Genomic DNA, 16,202 nt, shown 5'->3' on the forward strand with positions numbered 1-16,202 from the left:
CATCGTCTGCTCCACAGCGTAGCCTCCCGGGTGCTGGGGTAGGGGGTGTCATTCCCGCGGTGCTGGGGCCCCTTTCTGGGATACTTGGCCAGACGTTTGCTCAGAGGGACAGCACTGCATCAGCCCCTTCAGTGCGTCCCTGAAGGCCACTCGCCTCTAGAATTGGGGGTGGGGGGGGGGGGGCTCTGACCGCCCAGGGCAGGCCCACCGAGAAGAACCCCCCAGCACAGCTCAGAGTGTCTGCAGTCCCCTGGGCTTTGATGGCAAATGGCACTTTGGGACCAGGGCGAGAGGCCCCCCAAACCCAGCCCATTGTATGTACAGAGCAGTCAGGGAATGAATTCTGCCTCAGTTTCTCTGTTCTGCTGGGAATGTGCCTGTTTCTCTAAAAAGCAACCTCTGTGGGTCCAAGCTGGCGTGACAGTGTTATGTATTGGTGGTTCCATGACAACTGCGTGTAGTCTGTGCTCGTATAAAGTGAAAATAAGACGCCGGCGTGGCTTCTGCCCGCCGGCAGGGCTGTCCAAGAGCATGAGGGCAGCAGACCTGGGCTATAACTGGATTGTTCCTTCCAGGGAACTGGTCTCAGGTGCCCTCCAGACTCTCGGTATCTGGCTTAGGTTTTTTACCTTCTCATAAATAGGGTGACATTACAGAGTGCTCTGCAGTAATAGTTTGAGAGAGAGAGAAGAAAGTATTTGTCTATGTCAGCCAAAGAGCCAAATCTGTGTCATAGGAAACGTGTCATCTAAGGGGTTGCAATCCTCCAGCTATGTGCTCAACGTTATGGTTGATTTGTGTTAACTTTATGTAATGCTTCTAATTGAGTGCATTTTCAAAGAATATTTTACAGTCTATATAACGTTGCATATGAGCCACAGTAAGTTCTGTGTAGCTGCTGCTGCTGCTGCTGCTGAGTCGCTTCCGTCGTGTCCAACTCTGCAACCCCATGGGCAGAAGCCCACCAGGCTCCCCTGTCCCTGGGATTCTCCAGGCCAGAACACTGGAGTGGGCTGCCATTTCCTTCTCCAATGCATGAACGTGAAAAGTGAAAGGGAAGTCGCTCCGTCGTGTCCGACTCTTCGCCACCGCATGGACCGCACCACCAGGCTCCCCCGTCCCTGGGGTTCTCCAGGCGAGAGCGCTGAGGGGGCTCCGTCGCCTTCTCCGTCCTTCCCTCTGCCTTCTGTCTTGCAGAGTCCATGTTCAGTTTGATATGTGCCTTTGAAATATTTTACAGACACTTACGTGTGTATTTACACGTGCATTCTGTGTAGTTAGGGTCTATAATAAGGGTTCCCTGGTGGCTCAGATGGTAAAGAATCCACCTGCAATGCAGGAAAGCAAGGTTTGATCCTTGGGTCAGGAAGATTCCCCTGGAGAAAGGAATGGCAGCCCACTCCAATACTCTTGCCTAGAGAATCCCATGAACCAAGGGTCTGGCGAGCTACAGTCCTTGGGGCTGCGAAGAGTCAGACAGGGCTGTGTGGCTGAGCACACAGGGTGCATGAGGCACAGCGAAAGTGCTGCCTGGAGGTTGTGATGTCAGCGCCACTCTCTGGGCCCCTCGGTGCTCTCGGAGACTGACTGTATTCGGGTGATAAGCTTCAGAGCGCTCTGTGCCCTCAAGGGTCTCTGAAGCAGTGTCACACAGTGGGCAGTGAGACAGCCGCTGTGTCGCCCTAACCTCTAGCCGGCTCCATTCGCAGTGCCGCTGAGAACACCATCACCCATGCCCATGCTCTGGTGCTCGAGCTGGGCTCAGGCAGCCAGTTCCGTCTGGGAAGCTGAGCCCCGGAGCCTCCTCTCCTCCCTGGCTCCTGCCCGCCTCCCAAACACTGCTTCTGAGATTCTCTGTACTGGCCTGGATCCACAACTGTGATGGGGCTTAAAGGACCTCTTTAATGAACCAAGAGAGATGTGCAGAGAAAGCGAGAACAGAGGTTTGGTGGTGCTTTTTTCCTTTACTTGACTCTTCCACCCAGACGCCATGTCTAGGGTCATCTTGGCTTTAGCCTTGAACTTGAACTGAGCTAGAGAAGGGCTCTGGGACTGTCTCCCTCCATGGTCCAACCTCCCCAGACAGCTCCTGGCATGCTCTATGCAGGGCAAGAAGCACACATCTCGGCCCCCAGTCCAGAACCTCCCTTTGAGGGTTCATCCTTACTCCTCACCTTGTTGGAACCTCTCTGAGAAATCCACTTGGCTTCAGGGAGCTTCAGGAATTTGGGGGGGGGCACTGTATCCGGGGAGGGCCTAGCAGATAACTGAATATGGATGGTGTGAGTATGAGAGATGGAGCCTGGAAACCCACGAGGACGGAAACTGACCAGACCACTCAGTCAAGGCTGCCTCCTTCTCAGTCTTTTAGAAAGCTCATGTGTGTTTACATGATTCATACGAAAAGATATATTTAACTTTTAAATCTCAAATAAGCAGAATATCTGCAGATAATGCGAGTGAGTCCTGAGGACAGTGTCAAACCCTGCAAGACAGTGCAGTTGGCAAGAACTTTCCACTAGAAGGATCCATTTTTCCTGGTCCTTAGAATGACTGGGCTTCCCAGGTGGCGCTAGAGGTAAAGAGCCAGCCTGCCAAAACAAGAGATTTAAGAGCTGTGGGTTCCATTCCTGGGGCAGGAAGATCCCCTGGAGGAGGGCATGGCAACCCACTCCAGTATTCTTGCCTGGAAGATCTTATGGACAGAGGAGCCTGGCAGACTACTGTCCATAGGGTCCCAAAGAGTCAGACACGACTGAGCGACTTAGCATGCAGAATGGCTAGTGACTCCCTTCCTAGTTGTTTTCCTTACAGAGGATGCTTTGGGAGAAGTTAGGGGGAAAGAGAAAAAGATAAAAAACATATTAATAACAGTGTGGTGGGCTGCTCTCCTGACACAATCGCCTGCATGTAAAATTTATTTTGTTTAAAAAAAGGTTTTCTTTGTGAACCTTACTTTGTTGTTTAGTCACTGACTTGTGGCCGACTCTATGCGACCCCACAGACTGTAGCCCATCAGGCTCCTCTGTCCATGGGATTCTCCAGGCAAGAATACTGGAGTAGGTTGCCATTTCCTCCTCCAGGGGATCTTCCCAACCCAGAGATCAAACCTGGGTCTCCTGCATTGGCAGGCAGATTCTTTACCACTGAGCCAGCAGCGAAGTCCAAGTCTTATTTTACTGATGAAAAAAAAAAAAGGACTTAGAAAGGTCAAGTGATTCACCCAAGGTCACTGGGTTTGCCAGAAGAGTGAGCTGTAAGTGGAGCCCATGGATGGGACTCTGAAAACCATGCATCTTCCTCAAGGTTATACCTTTTCGCCCCTGTTGATATAAAGAAGTAATGATCACAAGCAGTGTTGATCTATTCAGACTTTCTTCCGAAAGGCATTTTGGACTTAAAGACCCTGGTCAATGGCTCTTTGTCTTCCTCCTCCGACTACAGTGCAAATCAGGTTTAGAACCCCCAAGAGTTTGAAAGGGTGGGCTCCGCCAGCGTCTGGAGCCCTGAGGGCAAGGCAGCCGCGGGGAGTGGGAGGTGGTTGGGGGGCGGGGGCAGGGGGGAGGGGCGGTATGGGGCGTGGGGGGCGGGAGGCCCTGCTTGTCTCAGACTCTGGAATTTCCTGAAAGGATCTTTGACGTTGAGCTTGCAGTTCTGTGGCCTCTGGTGACAACTCGTGGGGTTACTGAGCAGATGACCAGGAAATAGAAACTTCACAGCATCCACTAGTTATCACCAGAGGTATGAGGAAGGCAGGGAAATCCCTCCAAATGAGGGCGTTTACAGAGGACTTTTTATTCCTATATGTAATACAGAAAGTCGTTCAGTCGTGTCCGACTCTTTGCGACCCCACAGACTATACAGTCCATGGAATTCTCCAGGCCAGAATACCAGATTGGGTAGCCTTTCCCTTCTCCAGGGGGTCTTCCCAACCCAGGGATCGAACCCAGGTCTCCTGCATTGCAGGTGGATTCTTTATCAGCTGGGCCACAAGGGAAGCCCAACAGATCAACATTTTACTCCTAACAAACAAGCAAATGTCTCCTGGGGAGAGGGGACAGGGAAAGAGTTTAAACACTGCCTCCCCCGCCCTTTTTAAGCACTTTTGACAAAGCCGGGTGTGTCCCCCAGGCCAGGCGCTAACGTGTTTTCACAGTAAATGCTGCTTCTGGCTGTGGGTCTGGGTGTCTGCAGCCTCAGGGTTCCAACGCTCCATCGCCTCCAGTGGTCTCTGGGGGCCTGGAAAGAAAACTGCTTGGAACCCGCCCCCCACCCATCCTGTCCCCGAAGCGACACCCCACAGTGTCCAGACTAGAAACCCAGGGGAAAGTGAAAGGATTCGCCCCAAGGCTCCGTGCAAACTGGCCACCACCTCTTAACTACGAAAGTTGTTTTCCAGTTGGAGGCAGGTTGGAAAAGGACCCTCCGAATCGCGCGATCCGCGACCCCTCGGGGGACCCTAAATTGCCCACGTGGCAAGTCCCAGGGGGACGGTCCCCTGTGAGCCCCGCTTTTCCAAACCCACACTTTCTTTGCTGGGTAAGAGGCACCCACATTGCTTGACAGCCGCAGCTCAGCGGGTCTGGCACACTTAGATCTTAAGAACCCCCGGGGGGCTTCCCTAAGACACAGCCTCTCGGCGGTCCATCCCCGAATGGCCCCAGCCCGGGAAGGGGAAGGGGGGCGGCACATCACCCCTTCTCTCGTGAAGCTTCCAGTCTGGCCAGAGTCAGTGGGACGCCAGTCTAGAGTCATCTAATGCTAGAATCCGAGTTCCTCCTCTGGGGAGCTCTGGGGAGTGGGATCGCCTGGGGAGCAGCTCTCACCCAGGGCTTGGTGGTCTGCTCTGGGCCAGCAACGCCCTCGTGGCTGCCACTCACCATTCTGGTTTGTCCCCAACAACGTGGACCGGGTGGTTCCCAGAGTTGAGTTGCAGCTCACTCATGCTTCCATTTCAATCACAGAGAGGAACAGCGAGATTACACTGGCGGATTCCCAGGTGGCGCTAGTGGTAAAGGGCCACTGCAGGAGACGCTAAGAGAAGCAGGTTCGATCCCTGGGTCGGGAAGATCCCCTGGAGGAGGGCATGGCAACCCACTCCAGTACTCTTGCCAGGAGAATCCCATGGACAGAGGAGACTGGTAGACCCCAGTTCTTAGGGTCGCAAAAAGTCAGGCAGGACTGAAGCTACTGAGCGCACAGATCAGGTTGGACCAGCACCCACCCAAGGTCAGGTCCCAGCCAGCTCCTTTCACAAGACCGGATGTCCCCATTCACCTCGAGGGCCACCAGCTCTACCAAGGTGGGACATGCCTGGATCCCTGGGCTAAGGCAGTTCTCTGCAAAGCAGAAGTTCTGCAAGGAAGCCTTCATGCCAAGGCCAGCAGGTTCTGATACTCCAGGCCAAAGTCTCCCCAACCTCACCTTACCTTTGGGACAAAGATGCGAGTCTGTCTGGGGAGGGCTTGAGAGGCCTTGCTTACCCAGGAATTGTGTCACCTTGCGTTTGCCTCGCTGGGCAAGAGGGGCCGGAGATATACTCAGATGCTCCCACAGTGAGCTGCTCGCATCGCTGTTGGCGGCCACCCCGCCAGGCAGTCTTTCCGGGGTGGACGGTCTAAACTGGCTGCCCTTCTCCCTCCTGGACTGGAGGTTGTTGTCGAGGATGTCGGAAGTAGTTACTTACGCAGGCGTCAGAAAAAGATTAAAAAAAAAAAAAGACACGACTTTTCACCTATTCCAGTTTATTTTCTGAATGCTTCAGCCAATTCCACGCTCTTCGGTAACTTACATGTCCGCAGGAAAACTTCTCTTAAAAAAAAGTGCTTCCAGCGCGGGGGTGGGACGCCTCCAACCCAGCCACCCCACCCTCCAGCTCGGGAGCGCGACTCCAGAGTTATTGCTAAGTTTAATTTTCAGAGGAAAGCAAAAGTGATTTCTGATGGGCTTTTCGAGTGGCAGGGGCCGAGAAATGAAGCAGAGCTCGCGCTTCAGCGGTGTGTTCTGTCTCCCCCCAAAGCTGGCCTAGCCTGGCCGCGGAGACGTTCTGGGGAAAGGGTGGAGGGGTGGGGTGGGAATCTAGATTTCTTCTGAAGAGTAGACACGTGCTCTGAGAAAAGTATTCCGGTTTCTCGAAAGCACCAAAAAGTAGGAATGGAGGAGGCGCTAGACATAGTTTTCAAGGATGCGGATTTGCAAGTTTTTGAGAGGTTGGGATGGGCCGTGGAGTGGGGGGCTTCCCCCACCCAGGCGCGCGAGGACAAGGATCTTCCATGCTGTTCCTCCGGGGACCCGTGTTGTCGAGTCCAAGAAACCAGTCCTGAAAATCTTGACATTTTACGCCTTTGCAGACTGCACGCGGGAAGTGCGCGCGGCGGGCAGGCACGCCTCAGGTCAGGTCAAGGGCAGGCGGTGCCCGGCGCGCCCGGGAACGCGACGCCGAGCTGTGGGCAGGCGGAGGCGGGAGGGCCGGGCAGTAGCCTCCTCGTGGGCCGGGGGCGCGAGACCCCCTCCGCTGCTGCCCGCGGGCGCAGGGGGCGCACGGCCCCATGACGCTGAGCCTGGATAAAATATGCCGGGACTGCGCTTCTCAGGCTCGTCAAGGCTGCGGGAGCTTCCCCGAGCCATCATCTTTCGTAATTGCAACCGTCAATCAAGGCTATAAGACAAAGTCAGAACCGGGAAGGGCGAGCCTGGAGACCGGCCCCGTAGGACGGGAGATAGAGCGTGGGGGACGCGGCGCGAAAGGGGAGCGAAGTTTGCAGGGGAGAGGAGAGCAAGTTGAGTATGTTGGGGGTGGCTGGAGCCGGAGCCGTCTCACTGGGCCTCCGGTCCCCACCAGTTAACTGCCCCGCAGCCGGGGTGGCTTCCTCGGGGCTCTCTACCCGGAGGCCGCAGAGGCGAGACATCCCGCGCCGAGGGTGGGAGGCATCCGCCCGCGGGCCCGGGCTTTGTGATTCCAAGGCGGTGGGTGTATACTTCCGAGAGCGCAGACCACCCCCCTTCCCCGGGCCTGGACAGGTAGACCACCCCGGCCCTGCCCCTCAGCCCCACCTCCCCGCCCTTCCTGGCGTCCGCGCGCCACCCCCAGCCGCCCCCGCCTCAAGCTGCGGCTTCTGCCACCTGGAACCATCTCCAGGTAACCTTCCCGGCACCACGGGCGGGCTGGGCGCCTCCTCCCGGCGCTCTGCCTTCTCCAGGGTGTTCGGGGAGACGCCCAGGCCCATCCCAGGTCACAGGGCGAGCGGGTCCCCGGCTCCGGCGGGGGCCCCTGCCCCGCGGAATTGAAGGGACAAGGACCGGAGGGAGTGTGGGAAGGGGGAGGGGTGCGCCCGGAGCCGGCCTGCCGCCCCTCCCTCGGCGCCTGCTGCCCAGACCCCACGCGGAGCGCCCGGGGGGAAAGATGATCGGCCCTCGGGTCTCTCCCGCGGGAGGTTTCCCGCCTCGTCCACCAAAGGCGGGGTTTCCACGTCCCCGGAGGGATCGGCATAGCTCTGGCCCTCGGGACAGCCTTCTCCCGCCCCGTTCCTGGAACAAGCCCTCGGGCCGGGGGTTCTCGGGAAGGGAAGTTTTCTCCAGGTCTGAGGCCTCCTTCGCATTCGGTGCCCGTTGGGCTCGCAGCCGACCCGGCAGAGCCATGGCCCGGACTCGAGCTTCCAAGCAAGGCGAAACCTTTCCGCTCTTACACGCCTGCGCATTCTTTGAAGAGCAGGTTTTAAAAAACCCTGACCCGGGCCCCTTTTCTCACACGGTCGCCGCTCCTATTTGTGAGACAAATGGGTGGCAGGTGGCTCTCTGTCAACCTCATGCCAGGCCTTTGGGGAGCGATGAGAGGGGAGAGAGTGGCCTCCACACCTGCGTGGCCTCAACAGGCCCTCTCTGGGCTGAAGCTGGGCTCTGACCCTGACCACGACCTCTGCCTGCGGCCAGGTCGGGCACTCCTCAAGTGCGAGCAGAGACGGGCCACACTGCAACCCCCGTCCTGTTAGAGGCTCTGCACCCTTCTCTCAGCCCTCCCAATCTCTTCCTCCCGCTCCAGCAACCGGCGGGCCTCCCCTCCCGCACTGCGGGGAGCACTAGCCACCACCCCCCCCAGCTGCCAGTTTGGTGTTGGTAAGGAGGGTCAAAGTGCCCCCAGACGCTCTCTGCAGTGGGAGGGCTTCGTAATAAACTTATTCTGAAAGTTCATCTGAATCCACACGCAAGGTGCTAGCATTGATTTGAGCCCTTTCCGAGCTTCCTTCACAACGATGCTGAAAACCAGGCAGTACTGAAAATGGACTGACTGACTGTGGCATCGTCACCGAAGTCTGAGCATCAGAAGGGTCACTGCGACCCACTCCCCTTTACCACCTAAGGGGCGGCCTTCTCACCGGATTTAAAGGTTTTCATGAAACCTGCAGATGCTACTAAAACTGAGGTCTGAATAACTTCGGTTCTGAGTACTGTCAGTTCTGAGAGGCAGCAGTGCGTGAATGGCCAGGCCTGGGGATGTGGCGAGCAACCCATTTCATTCAAATGTGTAGACTCTGCGTGGCAGTGACTGGAGTACTTTTCAATTCATCAAATACTGGACTGGCCAGTTTGAATGTGTGATCTCTATGCCATTAACATAGAACAAATTCAGAGCCTTTGAGATTCAAATTCACCCCCTTGTGGGTGGACTCTCAGCAGATACTGAATATGAGGCGTTTCACGTGCAGTCAGGAGGCCGGGGATAGAGTGTTTTCATCTTGTTAAGATGAGATCTGAAAACTTTGAAGATGGGGCTGGGCTGGTGTGGAAGAGCTTGCATAACAGATGGTTCTTTAAAACTTTTTTTCAAGTGCTGGGCCTCTGGGCCTCAAGTGGCCCGTCCCACCCCAGAGACCTGGGGATGGAAGAGGAAGCCGGCGCTGCTCTTTGCGTTCAGTATGGAAACACGGCTCACTAACATTTTAGGAAGTCTGTCGCCAGCCTGATCTGGGGGCTCGAGGAGGCGGGTGGTGTTTATAAGTGAGCGAAGGAGCTGGAGGAGAATGGGGGGCTGGGGAGGGCCGTTCGGATTGCCGGCAATTACGCCAACTCTCGGCGACGCGGCTGTCCCCTCCTGAGCAGGTGGACCGCGCCGCTGGGCCCCTCTGGGGGTGGGGGGCGGGGGGCTGTGGACTAGTTGCCGAGGGCAATGGGGCCCGGAGACCCTGGAGCGCAGACCAGCTCTTTTCTCTCCTGGTTTGTTGAAACGCGTTCAACTCCCCCTCACCTAGCACGCACGGTGGGCGCACCCCCGCGGGCTTCCCCCCTTCGCGCCGACACCTCCAACCAGCTTCTCCTCGGCCGCCGCGCTCAGGCAGAGGTCGCCTCTCAGCCGCTCTAAGACCCGCCGCGCGCGCATCCCCCGCCCGGGGCCGGGCGGTGTGGGAGGGGGCGAGGCGGGGTGAAGAGGTTGGGGCGGCGAGGGGCCGGGAAGCCTGGGCCTCGTCCTCATTGGCTGGCGCCTGGGGTCCGACCCGAGTCCGGAACCCGCGTCCCCATCCCCGGCCCTCACCCTCATCCCGGCCTCCCCCGACCCGGTCCTGCTCCCCTCCCTCTCCCCCACCCCCAGCCTCGCCGCCCCGGGGCTGCAGAGGACCGCTCCCGGACGGGAGTGGACGAGGCGGCGGAGGGAGGCTGGAACTTCCAGCTGCACGCCTGAGAGTGAGCGGGAGGGAGGCACACACGGGCGAGGGGCGGAGGAGAGGAGACGGAGGCCAGAGACCGCGCGAGCCGGAGACCCTGCGGATCCCGAGCGGAGGACAGCGGAGGGCGGGGCGCGGGTCGCCGAGCCGAGCCGTCCGGGAGCCGCGGCGGCAGCAGCAGCAGCAGCTCGGCCGCCGCCTCCGCTGCGCGCCCGGAGCTCGGCCGGACGCGCCCCCGCGCCCCCGGCAGCTGCGCCCTCGCCGAGCCGGGCCCCGGCGCCCGGACTCAGCCTTCGCTCGGTGCCCGCCGCTTCCTTCTCGCGGTTCAGGGGCGGCTGAGGAGCAGCGAGCCTGGACGGGGCTCCGGGGTCCTGACGGCAGCCCCGGAGGCGACGGGGACGCGCTCCAGCGCGCCAGCGAGAGAGCAGCCGGCCGGCCGCCCCCTCCTTCTTCCCGGCGGAGGTGAAGCCGTGCCGCCCGCGTTCAGGTGCAGGGCTTCCGGACGGACACGGACCCCCTGCCCCCGCCCGCGGCCGCCTTGTCATGCTGCCCAAAGTGGAGACGGAAGCCCTGGGACTGGCTCGGTCGCATGGGGACCAGGGGCAGATGCCGGAAAACATGCAAGGTAAGGAGGCGCTCGCGGCGCGCGGCTCCCGCGGCTCCCCCGCCCCCGGCTCGCCCCGCGGGCTGCAGCCGCCGGCCCCGCGCGGGCCCTGGACTGGCCGCCCGGCGCCCGCCGCCGCGGGGCTGCTGGGCTGCGGGGCGGCGCGCGGGCGTCGGGCCCCCTCCCCAGGGGAAGGCATAAAAGTTTATGGTTCTTGAACAATGCGGGGCGGGGATTTTCCGAGCAATGCCTAATTGGCCGCTTCTAATTAAGAAGAGAGGCTTCGAGCTCCGGCGACCGGAGCCGGGGCAGCCTCTGTCTAGAGATCTAATTATTCCGACGATCTTTCTAAGAAATGGAACTTCTCTCGGGAAGCCCGAGCAGGTTCCCGGTCACTCGAGTCGGGGGAACTTGAGCCAGTTCTCTTGAGTGCAGAAGAACCCTCTGCCTGGGAAAGTCAGCTGCAGAAAGCGCAGAACCTCGGCAAGAGCAGGCTTACCGGTGTCAGGACGCCTGGGCACCCTGCAGCCCCGGTGCACCCGGGGAGTCGGCTGGCACTGGAACTTCTTAAAACGGCAGGCAGAACTGGAAAGAACCAGTTGTCTCCAGCCCACTCTCCAGCCGGGCACTGCGGAGTGAGTGCAGGGCTGGGGCGGCGGCTTAGCTTCCAGCCTCTTCGGTCGGATACCTGGGAATCTGGAAGTCCCGTTTGTTTCCCCAGCTTTTGATTGCTGACAACAAGCGCGAGGCGGAATGGCAAATCCTGTAGGCTGTATTTTCGCTTCCAAAGAAGCGATTCTAGACCTTGGCGGTGTTAAGCCCTTCAGAAGTTTATCGCAGTTGCTCGGGGCCAGGGAGGGAACAATGCTAGGAAAAGTCTCCGCTGCCCTTCCATCCTCGCCCCCGCCAGCGCGCAGGATGTGCGGGCCGGCGGGCCTGTGATCCCGAGCGCTTCCTGCCATCCCCTCGAGCGAACTTGAAAGGGCCGAGGACGCGCCGAGAGCAGAGTTCAGGGCTGGCGCCCGCGGCGGTGCAGGAGAGGGGGCGCTGGGCCCGGGGCCTGAGGTCGCCCCGCTGTTTGGAGACGAGGGGGCGGCGGGTGGGCGTGCGTTCCCGCCGGTGGGGTCGGTCAAGGCTAGAGGATTCTGGGGTCTCGCCCAGCCTCCAGGGAGGGCCGTGGAAGTCCCCGGGGACCGAGCCCCCTAGAGTCTAACCTGTAGGCTGGCTGCCCCAGGGAGGACCCGCTTGGCCCAAAGAGGCTTTCCTGCCGGGCACCTGGGATTCCGCGAAGCGGAATTTTTCAGGGGAAGCGGCCCCGGGGCGCCGCATCGGGCCCCTCGGCCGCCACTGCCCAGGACTGTTCCTTGGGCGCCCTCGGAGCCGGCGAGATGCTGGCGTCCAAGGGAAAGTTTCGGCTTCTCCTATCCAGGCGCGATTCTGAGCGCCTCGGGAAAAGAAGCGCTGGGAGAAGTTGGAGCAGGAAGTCGGGTGGGGGCAGACGGGAGGAAGATAGCACTGCGGTATTTTCTTTGTAAAATTCGAGAGGGCCGTTCCTGACCGGACCCAGCCTTCCTGACCGGCCTTCCCTGGTGCCTGGGCCTCTGGGACGTCGCCGGCTCCTTGCTCAGCCCCGGGGTGGAAAGCTGGTGGGAAGCGCCCGGCGTGGCTTCCTCCAGGCGACGCGGCCTGCGGCCCGAGGGGAGCCCCTGGGGACGCGGACCCCACGCCCTGGCCTGGGCTTCGCCGCGGCCCGAACCGTGGCGGGTGTGGGAGAGGTGCAGAAAAGGTTCGGGGAACTCGTCCCCGTGCCTGCGCGGCCTCTGCCATCCCAGGCGCCGGCGTCCCCCTCTGCTTTCTCGGGACCGGGACTTCTTCGGTCGGATGCGTTGGATTCTCCGAAGACTCACTCATTCGAGCTACAGCACGTGGGCGCCTCTGAAAGACGCCCGGGTCTCACACCACGGCGTCGGTCTCCCCACGCGGCCTCGGTCTTGGGATTTTCCAAGAGGGTCCCCAGCCCCGGTCTTTAGGATGTCGGATCCCGAGGTTCGCAGGAGTCCCTTACCTCTCCGCACCTCTCGAGGGCTAAGTGAAGAGTTTACTTTGCTGGGGAAAGGGGGAAGGAGAAAGGCACACACTTGGTCAAGCACACTTTTTCCCTGTCCGAAAACACGCCTGGAGACAACAGTCACGACCTTTCCGGAGGGTAGGAACAAACTTCTGGATTCCTCAGCCTGAGGCAAACCCCCAGGCTCCCCAAACGCGAGCGGGGACCTCCCTTGGCCCCGCCGAGAGGACTGCGCTCTGCGTGTCTATTTCTATTTTTTGGCGCTCAGACGCCTGCCTCGGCTTTTCCCATCTTTTCCTGGGATTCCCCCTTCCCCAAACTCGGGTAACTCATCCCGATCTACGCCCCAGCCCAGGACTCCATGTCTCGAGAGAGGCTGCCGGTAGGGGGGCGTCAGTCGAGAAGCGCGGCTAGGGACCCCCCCCCCGCAAAGGCCCTTTCCAGAGGCCCCCAGAATCCGTAAAGAAAACAGGACTGTATTAAACAAAAAAAAAAATCAGAACTCTTTGGCCAGGAGGCCACAGTGGTGCTGGAGTGTCCTGGCACTTTGGGGATGGGTGGGGGGCCTGTTTCTCCTTTTCCTTTTCGGTAAACAAATCAGAGGAAACTCCTGCCGGCTCTCAATACACCCCCGCCCCCGCCCAGCCCCGCCCCCTGAAAATGCCACTGATTAACTTAAAACAAACTTGACTCGGGCGTTTGTGCGCCTGTGGGTAGCCCAAAGTTGAGCAAGGGGCGAGAGGCAAGTGCGCCCCGGGGTTCGCGGGAGGTGCTCGGAGGCTTCGGGCGGCGGCCGGGCCGCGCGGACCTGCCCTCGGCGTCCACCCCCCGCTCCCCCGCCCCGCGGCCCGAGCTGCGAGGCTCCCCGGGCGTGGACCGAGTCTCCGGGAGGGGCCGGATCAGGTATTACCTGGGTCTCCCGGCCTCCGCCCCTCCTGCACAGTTTCTCTTGGTCTTGGAGCTGCGAAGACGCCTTCCCGGGACTGCGTCCGGAGCTGGACGGTTACCCGATCCCTGCAGGGAGCCGCGCGAAGCTGCCGCCTGATTTCTGTTTAACAGGGGAGCTCGAGGTGTTTATATTTTGCAGTGATGATCGGAAACATGTGAAGTTCATTAAAGGACTTCAATACTTCGCGACGAAACCAAACTCTCGTGTGTGTCTTTTGCTTTCCTTCTCTTTTTCTTTCCCTTTCCGTCCGTGCTCCCTCCCCTTCTTTCTAGTAATTTTTACAGTAGATTTTCAAAAGTGCAGAGATCAAAGCGCAACCAGTCCGTAACTGGGTGTTTGGATTAATCTAACAGCTCTGCACGCTGGGAGCCTCGGGCTGTGGCTGGAACAGTGCTGCTGGCAAAGTGTCCGGGGCTCCCAGTTCCTGGTGGAGGTTCGGCGTTGCTTTCACCCAGACATTCTTAAGGCTCAGTGAACTTTGGGCGAACCCGGTTCCAGTGCGAGGATGACGCTGTGTGCTTCTTTCTCTTCCTTAGGAAAAGGTGACGTTTTGGAACTTATCAGCAAGGCGATTTAAAAGGAATTCTAAGTTCTTCCTTTATGCAGTTCGTGTTTCTTTTCTGGATCTCTTTCTTTGCAGTTAGGAGACTTGTGTTCAACAGGGGTCAACTTAAGAATGTTTAACAAAAGAATTTAGAATTATTTTTAAATTAAAATAATGTAAAGTGCTTACTCATTGATGCCAAAAGAGGTTTTGCTTTGACTGTAAAAATAACTCTCTGCAGTCCACCTGTGAGACATTTTTATTTTCTGTTCTACCTGGTGATGTTTGCCCTCCAGTCACCAAAATGCTTCCTATTGCAGGAAATGGCAGCCCACTCCAGTGTTCTTGCCTAGAGAATCCCAGGGACGGGGGAGGCTGGTGGGCTGCCGTCTATGGGGTCGCAGGGAGTTGGGCGCGACTGAAGTGACTTAGCTTAACTTATTGCAGGATTGAAACCTACCTAGTAAGTTAACTGGGTGTGTGCATCCCTCTTGTTTCAGTGTCCCCGTTTAAAATGGTGAATTACTCCTATGATGAAGACCTGGAAGAGCTCTGTCCCGTGTGCGGAGATAAAGTGTCTGGGTACCACTATGGGCTCCTCACCTGTGAAAGCTGCAAGGTTTGCTCCCACGTTGCTACCTGAGAAATATAATGTTCAAACCCAAAATAAACCACTGGACTGCTTCTTCAAGCTAAATGTAGGCTGTCTTTTTTGGACTCAAAAATGAGAGAGGGAAGGAGTGAGTCTTAGCAAGATGATTCTTAGAAATATGTGTCTGATTTAATCCACAAAGCAAAGAAATTTATGCTGTTTAGAAAACTTTGCCAGTATCATGACTTTAAAATAGTTTATTGTAGGAAAGTGATGTAGCTGTAGAAAGGCTTCTATTTCTAACAGTCCAGAATATTGATTTTGCTTGACTTATATATATTTAAAGCAGCGTTGTTCTTGAGAGCCAACATGACAAAGTATTTCCCAAATACATTTTAACTTCAGTGCTACACAGCCAAACATTTTTTATCCACAGATATAAAAGTCTAAATTCCCAACTGCATGATTTCATCCTGATTTATTCCAAAAATAATTTTTAAGGCTTTCGGAATTTATATCAGAAAGAATAAGAAACCAGATCTTAAGTTTATAATACGAGTAGTTTTAAGTATATGGTGACTTATTTAAATGTGAGAGTTTTTAATATGTGAGATATACTGTATTATTACTAGCAACATCAACTATACAGTAAGGACTTATCTCAGACTTTTTTCATATACTGTCAGTAAATTTAATACTCCTTATTTTTCAACATTTTTAAAAGTAGAAAACTCAGTACGATTACTAAACCACTGCCAAGAAAATCTCCTCTTTTTTTATAACAAAGTAAGATGGTTTCACTTTGTGGTCAGTAGGGCAAACAAAGAATATACCATCCAAGCAGTAACTGTGTTATAAAGCTACGGATTTTATTTCTGATTAATTCTTTTGGGTGAAATGTAAGGAAGGCATACACTCTGCTAAAACCCAGTTCTCTGCTCTACATGCTTCTTTCACCTTTTTCTTTGCAGTTCCCCAACTTGAATGTATTCCAATGGAATTATGAACATTTTCCACATTTTTCCATTTTATTCTTTAAATGCTTTGCTTTTAACTCTTTAGTGCTGACATTTATAAAACATCTGAAGTGTTTTGTTATTTCATTTTTTCTATTGATATTTTATTGTAGTTTGCCACCAAAATTATATCAGACTACTTAAAAATAATTCAGCTCTCTAAAAGTGCCTTGTCTGGAACATGAAGGTTAATAAGAAAAAAAAAATTACTGGTCAGTATAGCATGTATTTTCCTCTGAATGTTGAGATAAGACGGTGTGTAGACAAAGCTCTCCAAGATTTGATGTGATTCTTGTGAAATATAACTCTGATGTCAGAAAAATCTCTACCCTGGTTTTGAAGGGTTGATCTTGTTAAAACGTGGAACAAGCCACAGAACCACATAAGGACTCAAACGGTGCAATGAAAAGATTTACTAGTGATTTCCTTAAAATGAAACAATAGAAGAGACGGGTATTAGCTTTATAAGATATCTTACTGTTTTCTCTTATAGGGCTTTTTTAAGCGAACAGTCCAAAATAATAAAAGGTACACGTGTATAGAAAACCAGAACTGCCAAATTGACAAAACACAGAGAAAGCGTTGTCCTTACTGTCGATTTCAAAAATGTCTCAGTGTTGGAATGAAGCTAGAAGGTAAGTTTTTTCTGAAGACTGCTGCCTGTTTGAATTCTCGAAGGACATGGGATTTAAAACAACATTGTACTTATAACATGGTAACAGTATTTTCCTAGTCTTTTAACACTATTGACAATAATGTCCTTTTATGTTTTG

General features: G+C 55.9%; 1 protein-coding gene across 8 annotated transcripts in view; it reads left to right on the forward strand.

Annotated features, from left to right (window-relative positions):
• Window positions 1–16,202, forward strand: part of NR5A2 (nuclear receptor subfamily 5 group A member 2) — a 127,719-nt gene that overhangs the window by 2,133 nt on the left and 109,384 nt on the right. The window contains exons 2-4 of one of the 8 annotated variants that reach the window (XM_027975556.3): window positions 10,144–10,281; window positions 14,322–14,440; window positions 15,923–16,064. In XM_027975556.3, the coding sequence (XP_027831357.1) occupies window positions 10,144–10,281; window positions 14,322–14,440; window positions 15,923–16,064 (399 nt within the window). 8 annotated transcript variants of the gene reach the window in all.

This window comes from Ovis aries, chromosome 12, assembly GCF_016772045.2.
Source record: "Ovis aries strain OAR_USU_Benz2616 breed Rambouillet chromosome 12, ARS-UI_Ramb_v3.0, whole genome shotgun sequence".
NCBI classification, from domain to species: domain Eukaryota; kingdom Metazoa; phylum Chordata; class Mammalia; order Artiodactyla; family Bovidae; genus Ovis; species Ovis aries.